This window comes from Beta vulgaris, chromosome 4, assembly GCF_026745355.1.
Source record: "Beta vulgaris subsp. vulgaris cultivar EL10 chromosome 4, EL10.2, whole genome shotgun sequence".
In the NCBI taxonomy this organism is placed as follows: domain Eukaryota; kingdom Viridiplantae; phylum Streptophyta; class Magnoliopsida; order Caryophyllales; family Amaranthaceae; genus Beta; species Beta vulgaris.
Window position 1 is genome coordinate 19862500 of NC_079205.1, and position 12056 is coordinate 19874555.

Genomic DNA, 12056 nt, shown 5'->3' on the forward strand with positions numbered 1-12056 from the left:
GTGAATTGTATTTTAGCTCCCCAAGATTGCATAAGACCGAGCCTTTAGAAGAATGATTTTTGGGCGTTTCTTTTTTCCCAGAAATAGGAGCTCCAAAGCCAAAAGCTTTAATACCGACATAATTATCTGCTTCTCAACCCATCTGAGCTTTTCTATCCTATTTTTTTCTTAACCCTCATAATAAGTCATGGCCAAACTTTCCTCAAAGTGGAGTGCATGTCTAGTTTGTGTTGAGTTGAGTTGAGTTGTTTTGATATTGAGTCTTGTTTAAAAGTGAATTAATGTGCATTATGATTGCAAAAGTTAAAGAAAAATTATGAGAGGAAAGGCAAAAAAAAAAAAAGAAAGAAAGAGAGCTCTTAGTGTTCATTTGGATTTATATTGAAAGAAAAGAAAGAAAGAGCAATCTGATGAGAAAAATGAAAAAAAGTTCAAAAAGTGAAAAAGTCAAAGTTAAAATCAAGGTTATGTTAGGGATTTTGAATTGAAATTGGTGTTAGGAATACCTTGGAGGAGTTTTTCCCCTAGTTTTACTCGCTTACCCTTTTTGCACCACATTCCTAAATTATCATCCACACCTTAACCTAGCCCGTTACAACCTTAACAAAGTCCCTTTTGACTTCTAGATTGGATTGGTCGATTTAGTAGTGGCGGGTGAGATTTTGTGCAAGTCATGATGAGGGTCATCAAAATGTGGTAGAGGCGAGCTATTATGGTTGAGCATCCCTAGGGAGGAGTCAAACTCGGGACTTGGAAGTGGAGAAGAGTGAGAAATCATTCTTGGAAAGCCTTTTTTCAAGAAGACTCGGTTGATCCGTGGATTGAGTCCTTAGAGTCACTCTTTTGCTTCCTAATCATCTACCCTCTTGTGTTTGGTTAGTCTCCTAAATCTTGTTATGAACTTATCTAGCTTGCATGTCATGTTTGTAACTTTGCGTTTAGAGCATGTAGGTTAGTTTGTTGCATGAGTTTTCTTTTCTCTCTTTCTCCTCTTCTTCTCCTTCCTTCTCACTCTTGGTTTACTTGAGAACAAGCAAAATGCTAAGCTTGGGGGAGTTTGATAAGTGCGTTTATAACGCACTTTATGACCTCCTTTTGGTTTAGTTTGGTCCTCTTTATTCTCTTTTCTCCCCTCTTTTCTCCTCATTTACCTTTCTATTTCTTTATTTGATCATTGATTGATCATAGTGACATTTTGCTAGATTTTCGATCAATTTTGATCGAATTTGTAGTACATATGCTTTCACCATGTTTTCTCGTATTTTCATTGCAGGTATCACCCTTTTCAGGCCGAGAATTGCAAGATATGTCTTAAGGGATGAGCTAGAGAGACCGAGGGAGCTTAACGTGCGCTCGCAATGAGCTTGAGGCGCCCGCACACATTGTTGCGCCCGCACCATCAGGAGATTTAGAAGATGAAAAGACAACAGGGTATGGTGTGCCCACACCACATTGGTGTGCCCGCACCCTCACCATTTGACGAGAGGTTTTTGTTGAGGGCAGAAGGGTGAGCTACGCTCGCACCTCCTTGTGGTGGGCCCGCTTGCGGAAAAGAAAAATTCGAGACTTTGTTAAAAATGATAGTTTTGCTTTAGTTTTAGTTTATGCTTTATTATTCTAGTTTAGAGAGTAATTGTAGGGTTCATATTAGAGAGAAAAACTTTAAGCTTGTGGCTAGATTTGAGATTCATTTATCATAGTTTGTGATTCCTACCACATTATAGTTACTTTTCATTCAATTTAATTTCAAGTTTCAGTTTTCGTTTCATCTTTTCGTGGTTGTTCTTGTTCTTCCCTATTATTAGTTCTCCATTCTTATAGTCTCATAATTGTTATTTCTAGTAGATTAATTATCTGTTAATCAAGTTTAGCCTGAGATTAGTCATAGATTTCATGTTTAATTGCTTAGAATCCATGATTAGTTAGTAGTTTCTTATCTAGGGTTAGGATGAAAGTATGGATTAGGGTTTGAATATTTTGTTGATGTGATTGTGATGTTTTAAAGAAGCTTATGCATTGATCTTGGTGTTGAGACCTTAGGATAGATATTGATCACATTTATGCTTTGGTATTTTGGATTCAAATGTTCTTAAATTGAATTTTGAACTCTTTTATTATCCCTAGAATCAACTTAATGTCTAGGCCAAGTATTGGGTATAAATTAAGGACATCCTTCATTAGGAATTTTCCAAATTTATTGAATATCTTAATCAATTAACTAGAGATCATTCGAGAGAGGATTTAGTTGATTCACCAAGTGCTTATTCTTAAGGACTTTTCGAGAGAGGACTCGAGTATTTTAGAGGAAAACTAAACCTTGCATATTCGTTTCCTTTGCTTCACAATCGCATTAACGATCATTATCGATTCTTATTCATACTAGTAACCTTAACTCTAGTGTCTTCCTATCTGATATTTTAATTCGTGTTATTTGCTAGTTCCTGTTATTAGCTGGTCACAATTGTTACCGATTCTTTTCAAACCCCCTAAAAACCCTTTATTTAAGCAATTAAGACTTGATAGACTCTAATTATTCTCATTTTCCCTGTTGATCGATCCTTTTCTTGCCTTTGCTACATGCTTAGTAATTGCTTGTTACATTTTATAAATATTGTTTGAAAAGTGATTTTTGGTGTCTTAACGACACATTAAAAACCTCTTATCAGTATAGTAGGAATTTATATTATGTTGAAGGTGATTTGTTTGAGGTTGTTCCTCCTGCCCAAGTCACCTTACTCAAGGTCAAATTACTAATTCTATATATAGGATATGTTGATTCCCCTTTATGTTTCCTGAATCTTAGTTATTTGTAATTTCAACCCCCTCAATTTATTTTTTTTAAAAAACTTCCCTTCTTTTGACCAATTTCTTGTCACAAAAGGATTCTAAATAAGAACAATAAGAGCAAATGGGGGAAGTATACATAATTTTTTTGACAGAGAACTAATTTTTTTAAAGTATTATTATTGTTCTTGCAGTTATCATCTCCCTTTTTGTGGTTGTTCAACTCAATTGACTTTGGATGTTGTTTGTGGTACTTATAGAATGAAAAAGCCACTCTATGAAAGATTGAGACTGAAACATTATGCAGTAAGAGCATTGATTATTAGAAATTTATTATTTTGAACATTGTCAATAAAAGTAAGTTTCACTTAGATTTGTAAAAAATGTTGTAGTAAGTACTACATGATTGGAGTGACGATCATTTCATAAAGATACTTCGACGGTGCAAAGAGTCAATACCTGGCAAAGATGAAGGGGGCAAGGTGGGGAAATCAACAAAGAGAGTGTCAACAACTATGCTAATTCCCAACTTTTGTTTGACATGATGTTGATGAATATTACCATTGGTGGGGAAAGAGAGAACCAAAGAGTAATGGAAATGGCTCTTCAAAAGTGTTGGTTTTGTTGAATATAAGATTTTTACTATGCTAGGACCAAGAACTATCATTGAAGTTTATCTTTCAAAAATTTAAGATGATAGAACATAAGTATATATTCTTATCATCCAAGATCATTGTTAAATTTGCTTGCGTTTCTACTAGTTTTATGTCTTGTATTGTACTTAAATAACGACATGATCAGCTAGTTTCTTGTTCCCAACTCATGTTGTTTTCTAAATTCTGGAATTCTATAATTTAATTATTCTATATAAAAGCATAACTAATTAAAGTAGTGAGAAAGGTGAAAGATTTTCCACATATAATTGTCACTATCCTGCAATATAAGTCTCTCATAACCCTATAGCGGGAATTTCGTCCTTTCACTTACTATGTGATTCATCCATTTTCTATCTCTAATTCCAATCAAGTTTACTAGTATATGGTAATAAGTTCACGGGGTTCATAAAAATAATAAAAATCAATGCAATTTTTAAAATTCAATTTGTAAACGTTATGTCATTTTTAAAACCACACTTAAAGTGGGTGAAATTATACGTGTCTATTATAATGATTCAACTAAAATGATAATTAACCAATCTATTTTATGTTATTTTATAACTAAACTAGTTTTTAGACTCGTGCATAATGCACGAGAGTATTTATTGCTTTATTACATATTTAAAGGAAATCACACAATAACATTTATTTAACTTCCCATGTACACAAAATCATAGAACATAAAGTATGAGTGGTGATGAACAAAAATTGCAACTGAAATTTCCAAATCAATTTATATGTTTGCAAACACTTATTTGTAAACTACATTTGTTATATTTGCATGCAAACAATGTCCTTTATCAAACGGGAGGATCCTGAGACCTTTTTTGCTCGTAACTCTGGAAATGACAACATAAAATTGTCCATGACTGAAAACAAATATCATGAGATATAGGCCTACATGAGACAAAGATTATTGTCCTCGACTTGTATTTATAGTCATAGCAAAATAATACATTAAGGAAATTATCGTCTCTGAAATCTGATAGGAAATTTAGTGGAGTCACATGGGGTAATTGTAATTTTTGGATAAATACTTTTTATGTGACATTGCTTCCAGAAATGACAGTAACTTCACTAGTAAAAAGGGAGAAAAATTAGGGGCTTAACCCATTTTTCTATCAAGTAGATGATATAAAAGTTAGGAATATAAAAAATAAATATGTACATAAATGTAAATTTTACTTCTAGAGTGAAACTTTTTATGAAGTTTGAAATTCATGCATTGATTATTGATTTACATTTTGTTGTGGAAGGTGGTGACTCGTCAGCCGCAAAATTCTTGATATGCCACTAAATGTGTTATATGATTTTGACTTAGGACTTATTTCGAATTATTAGTATAATACTCTCTCTATATTATTTTGTTGTTTCTGTATTCCACGTTGGGAACTTTTAATATGGTCTTCGTATTCTAAATCATTCTTAAGCTGCAACAAATTGGTTCACATTAATGATCAATATTTAATCTTTTACCTCTCAAACTTTTGTGTTATAATTCGTTGCCTAGTAGATTAACTCAAAGGCTTATAATCTTTATTTTAGTTCATTTTATTTTATTTAAAATAATGGAATCTTTCCCATTTTTAAAGTTGTATTGGTTTTTTCGATTCCAAAATAGGAACAAAAAAAGAAAAAAGAGGGAGTAATAATTTCACCAAAATGATTTCTAGAGTTTGTTACTACTTTGTTGAAACATTATATTGATTAGAATATATTGTTATCTCCAGTGTAGGTTGCACGCAAATTTTAATATTCCAATATGCTTGAGTATTAGTATTACATTTATTATCTTTTTGTACATGGCGTTATATTGTATAAAGTAGTAGATATTCTTATATCACAATCTAAATTATTCTACTAAAAGTCACACTAGAAAAATCGGATGTATTGTCACTTTCCACTATATTATGACAAGAAATTACACTATATATACATTCAATAGGTTTATCCACTATATTGAAGCAATTTAACAACAACTATATAAGATATATAAATTAACATAACAAAGTTATAGATCTGACATTACGATTAAAAAGAACCATCCTCAAAATTTTCTGATTGATTGGCATGTATTTCTTGAACGTTAAATACCATTATGGAATTTCCTTTTCAAGATTCCCATCGTTATTATTATGCCTAACAACCTAATAGTATTATCCACAACTGATGATTGCGTCTTTTATTTATTACGTACTTTGCTCAATGTATCTCCTACAAAATTGATTTCTGATTTCAACTTGTGCATTCAATTCTCTCTTATTGTCTTGCACCACCGAGTCCACCGTTGTACTGCACCGCTGGAAATTTTGACAGGTGTAATCTATATAGAAAATTTTCGCAATAACTACAAATAAGAGAGTGATTGCACATATATAAGAATCTTTAATAACCTGTGATAAATGTCTTGTTATATTATTTTGGTTATATATAATTGTTTTGTAGTCTTGAAGCATTGTGCTTTACATTGAAAATTAATGTAAACTAATTTTTGATACTCACTTTGCTTTGGAGTAATTTTAGTACTTTTCATTTTCTTTTGTCTCATTATACTATTTAAACTTTATGGTGTGAAAGATCTTTCTACTTAAAGCAACTTTTGAATTTGCACCATGTTTTTACTCATCATGCATTACGCGATTTTTCATTTTATATTTATTATGTTCTGCAGTTATAGATTTCAATTCTAATTTCTTTATTTTTCATTATTTATATTTGTTATATACTTTCAAAAATGTTGCTTATTTCACATAAATCGATATATTATAACTATATGCTAATGTTCAACCATGTCAGTTTACATATACAAAATTATCACTGAAAAATTTAATAAAATGACACTAGTTATGACCATATACATTATTAATGTATTAAGTTTTTCTTCTTTTCTTTTATTTGTTACCACTTTTTTGTTTATATAATTGATTTGTGTCTTGCATGTTTCACTTGAAATTTAAAGTAGATTGATTATAATACTCTCTATGTTCTGTAGTAATCCTTGCAATTTTCTTTTTCTTTATTTCGTTGTAACTATTTACACTTTTATTGTGCGAAAGATCATTCTAACTAAAGCAACTTATTACAACTACTAAATTTAAGGTATCATCGACTTTCTCATTCTAATACTTCCTCCGTTTTTTTTAGATGTTACACTTTCTATTTTGGGAAGTTTTAAATTAGATGTTACACTTTTATTTTTGGTAATAACTTCTCTCTATCTCTCTCCTATCACATGTTCACATTAGACCCATTTGTTTTTCATTCTCTGTATCTCTCTCCTCTCCAAAAATTACTTAGGAGTCCATGATTTGAAAAGTGTACCATATAAAAAAACGGAGGAAGTATATATATATATATATATATATATATATATATATATGTATATGTACATATATATATATGTATATGTACATATATATATATATGTATATGTACATATATATATGTATATGTACATATATATATATGTATATGTACATATATATATATGTATATGTACATATATATATACTCCTGTGCGCCACCACCGCACCTCCACACCGCCACCTTCTTTCTCTCGCGCGCCCTTCTTCTTCTTCTCTCTCTCGCGCCCCATATCTCTCTGTCTCTCATGTTTCCATCTCTATCCTCGTGCACCGACGAACCCAAGCTCAGCACCGCCGCAATTCCGTGCCGACGAGCCACACCCAGTACTGCCGGAGCTCTAGTCCACCGCCCCAGCTTTCTTCGTCCCATGTTCTTTGTCTGCTCAATTGAGCAGAGGTATTAAAATACCTCTCTTAAGTTAGTTTTCATTTAAACCTTTTATTTAAATGAGTTAAGCCCAAACTTAGCCATGTTACTCACTCAACTTAATGGGCCAACAAGCTGATTTTTTTTTTTTTTGTTTTCAATTAAAACTAATCGACAAAATTCATCAGCCTATTAAGCTTAGCAGACTAATTAATTAGGTTATATTTTTGGAAAAATTGCAAAAAATAAGCCAACCTTTGGCCGGTCTTCCACAATTAAGCCAACCTTTTGAAAATCCAGAAATAAGCCAACCTTACCATCATCTTAGCCAAATTTAGGTAGGATGACTTGCAACTCGTTCTAAAGGTTAATGTATTATAATTATATATATATATCTTATGTTATATGCGTTAATTATTTAAATTAGATTATATCCTATCATTTACCTTTAGGACAGAAGGGGTATTGTAGATATTATTTAATCCCGTTAAAAATATCATGATCTCGATATTATATTTAAAGAAATTAACACATCAAGTTTGGATCTCAAAATCACATGAGTTAATCAATTATAGATGTGTTAATTAATGAATTTTCTAAATTTTATTATTAAGCTATTAAGAGTATTAATATGTTAAATTTAATGTTAATCTCCATACTCTCAGAAGTATATGGAAGTTTGCTAAGGGTGTATGTTATGATCAAGAAATCCATGTATGTTAATCCTATTTTGTTGTAAATTGAGATACTTTACAAAGAATCACATGAGTTAATTATGATTGCACAATTATTGCAGCGGCTTTAGTCATGCCAGATAAGCTAAGAATATAAGAGATAAACCCATAGAAGTTTGAGAAGGAAAATTTAAACCATGATTTATTTATAAAGAACATTCATGGATGTATAAATTTCCTAAAGCATAAGTGGTTGTCTAAATAGAAGCCATGGTTAAATGATTTAAAATATTATGATATTGTATTGAGAAATTTTTTAAGCTGACTTACGACTCGTACATTGCACAATTATGACTTGTTCCTTATCTATAATAATTAGTATTATCGCTATTATTTTTCTAGATTCGACACTAATCTAATAACATGTATAATTAGTGAAACTGAAATTTTGGTTATAATCAATCGCTCATTTGTTTAGCCTACTAAGATTGAAAAGAATACTGTTAATGGAACATAGCGTGTAATCCCCCGTATTTTTAGGTTATTTAATTTTATCGTCTTAATCATTTTTCAATTATTAAAGCTATTTAATTTTAGTATTTAAGAACAAAAGGGTATTTTGGTCATTTTACCAAAAGAGTATTTGAGTATTTTCACGAAGAAGTATTTTAGACTTTTCAAGAAAGTATTTTAGTAATATTAGTGAGAAGATTATTTTGGCAATTTTATTATCAAATGTATTTTGGTAATTCTATAAGTAAGGGTATTATAGTCTTTTAACCAAAAGACCATCACTATGAAAAGGGGAAACCCTAGTTTTCCTATCATACTAGTAACCACCATTTCTCACAAAGGAGTAAGATGGATTTTCTCTCTCAAACTCTAGTTTTCTTCAATCAAGTTCTTCAACGATTCAAGCTTTTAATCTAGTTTTTTTTTATTATTATTATTGTAGGAGGATCTTTCAAATATCAAAGGGAAGCAAAAAGGTTAATCTTTTTGTGATTTTTAATTTTCTTCCTTCATTTTTTCCTCTTTACTTTTCGGTCTCTCTCCCTCCCCCTGCGATTTTCGACCACTACGGTGGTGGGGCTTCGATGGGCTTCAACGAACGACGCCTGGGCCAATGCCGTGCCGTCAGTGGTGCTAGCGGCTAGGCACAATGAGTGGTGCAGGTGATGCTCGTGGTGGCGTCGGTTGTGTAAATTTCAGATATGTGGTTTTCGAACCACATGTTAAAATAAAAATTTGGTCATTATTTATTAATTAAATTACATCAGTATTTAAGTTAATAAATAATTAATTTTTAGGAAGTTTTAAGTATTAGTTTATAGTGGGTTTTGCCTACTAGTAAAGGTTTTCAAGTTATGACCCAAAAATCGTTTTTAAAGCCTTTTTCAGGAAAAATCAGATTTATTATTATTTTTAAAGTGCTGATTTTATTTATTAGTAGCCTTGAATTGTTATTGGTAAGTACTAATTGATAGTACTTTGCTCTTGGTAGGTTTCAAGCATAGTAGAAGCAATTGAAGCTTTTAATTGTTGACTTTTGTGTGTCATCAAGGTACATATACACTTTGACTTTAGTGGTTTGTAAGGATTATTTATTGAGCATGAGAACTAAGGACAGGTTTATGCCTTAGAATTGTTTGAATACAAGTTGAGAACTTAAAAACGAGATAGGGAATGGAACTTTTGAGTTATTCCTATATTTGGAAAGCATGTGATTGATGATAATTGCTTTTGAGCACGATTAAAGTTATTTAAAGTTATTCTTGAAGCTAGGGCTTGCATGAGAATATTTTATTGAGCAAGGTCTCACTAGAAGTTATATTTTATTGAGTAAGGTCTTACTAGAAGTTATATATTTTATTGAGCAAGGTCTCACTAGAAGTTATATTTTATTAAGTAAGGTCTCATTAGAAGTTATATATTTTGTTGAGCAAGGTCTCACCAGAAGTTATATTTGATTGAGCAAGGTCTCACCAGAAGTTATAGTTTATTGAGCAAGGTCTCACCAGAAGATATATTTTATTGAGCAAGGTCTCATTAGTAGTTATATATTTTATTGAGCAAAGTCTCATTAGAAGTTATATATTTTGTTGAGCAAGGTCTCACAAGTTTTAAAGTTATTGAGCAAGGACTCAATTGATTGGATCATGGATCCTTAAGAAAGTAAGAAAGGACTCAAGGAGTCATTAAATCACTAAGAGGAGCAAGGCCTAAAAGGATTTAGAATTGAGTTATTTATGGTGTATGTTGCATTCACTTGTTAAAGAAAGATAAAAAAAAATTCATTTGCTAGATGTATTATTATTGTGATTGTGCCTCACGTAATGGGCTTTGGCAATAAAATACTTGGGATGGATCCCCCATGAGTATTGAACATAAGGGGGAAGTTAGTGAGGAATTACACTCCTGGATATAGTTTAGTATGACGATGCTAATGCTTTAAGTTTATCGAGCAAGTTTATGGAATTCCAATTTTCAAGATCTTTGAGTGGACTAGGTGTCACTCGTATTCTCTATCTGTGAGATGTTGAGTCTAGAGGCTCACTCTCACCCTCTTTCATTACTAACAAACATAAAATTCTCAGTCAAGTTATTTAAAGTTCATGAACTTTATTAAGGGGTGTGGAATCTCTTACAGTAGAGGTGTGGAATCTCTTACACAAGGATTAGTAGCCCGTATGATTCCAAGAGGATGACGGTGCCTGTTCATTCCCAAATAATATTAAAAGAAAGTATTTAGTAAGTTCAGTTATGTGGTTGTCACATGTAGTGTCACAAGAAGAGCAAGCCGAAGTTGTTGAGGATTGCATGCATTATTATTTGCATTAGTTTAATAGTTTTATGTACTCAGCGTTGCTGATGTATGTGTTTTTTTGTTTTTTTTTTGGTTGTTGTCTTTCCTCAACGACCCTGTAATGACCCATTTGGCAAGCAGAGTTTAGAGAAGAAGTTTCAGGTACAAGTTTTTGATGTGCATGGGAATCATAAGCATCCGGAGAGGAGTTCTAGTACACGAGTACTTTCTTAATAAAGTTATTTTGGTTTATAAGTTTGACGTTACTGGACCGTTGGGTCAAGGTTTGACTTGTTTTGAATATGGAACTATTATGGGATAGTTTCCGAGTTTCTAACTCATTTACATACTTTCTTATTTCGGTTTTATTAAAGTATTTCCAATTTAATTTAAAATACTTATGTTGTATTCTCTGATTAGCCTTACGTATTATCATGTGCATGTGGCATAACACTCTAGTAATTTCTCCTACTTTATATAAGGAGGGTTTATGGGGGTGTTACAAAGCGGTATCAGAGCTCTAAGGTTTATATTACCTTTATTTACAAAAGTTTTTGAACTTAAAATAATTTCAAAGTCGAATTGCGAAGGGAAGGGAGTTGCATATGCATATGTACTTTGCATCGCATTAGTCACAAAGTCTTTATGTGCCTTAGATTAGTAAGTGTTATAACGTCTATTAGTATTTTGATGTGATTTATGTAACTAAGTGTTCAATTGCAACGTGATTGGCATTTTCTACTTTCATGGATTCCAGTTTGGACTGAAAGGTGTAGTATGACTACAAAGTAGTGCTAGTTTTGCTTTGATCTACTACTATAGCAAGGGAGTTACTATAAAAGTTCCTTAGAGAGGAAATTGCGAAGTAAATGTCAACGTGGAATTTGCTTAGAAGTTTTGACCTATATTGATGGTCAATAAGCGATTTTTAAGCCGAATTTTTTTTCTTGGGTAGATCAATGGCCAATAGAAATGCTAGAGTTGATACTTAGCTAAGGAATTTGGTCTGAGTGACTACGAATTTGGCTAGAAGAGTTCCTTCGAAGAAGAAGTCTGTTGATTGGTTTAATTAGTGATAGTAAACCGCCTTCTTATTATGGGAAATGTGATCTTCTTAAGCTTGAGAACTGGTTTAGGGATTTTGAGAAGCTATTCGATGCTATCCAATGTCCATATAATAGGAAGGTAGCTATAGCTGCGTATTACCTTAAGGAGGAAGCCGACTTTCGGTGGTCACAACATAAGGAGACGTTAATGACAAGGTATGACTTTGATTGGAAGGCTTTCGGAGGAGATATGAAGAAGAAATTTTATCCAAATTTCTTGAGGAGGCAAAAGGCCACTGAGTTTGATGAGTTGAAGCAAGGTGACATGACTGTGGATCAGTACTATAAGAATTTGTAG

General features: G+C 32.1%; 1 protein-coding gene across 1 annotated transcript in view; it reads left to right on the forward strand.

Moving 5' to 3' along the window:
• The window catches only part of LOC125496530 (protein FAR1-RELATED SEQUENCE 5-like), a 34830-nt gene extending 22774 nt beyond the window's left edge, over nucleotides 1-12056 (forward strand). Inside the window, exon 5 of the mRNA XM_057393981.1 lies at nucleotides 11789-12056. Coding sequence (XP_057249964.1) covers nucleotides 11789-12056 — 268 coding nt within the window. The remainder of the gene's footprint in view (nucleotides 1-11788) is intronic.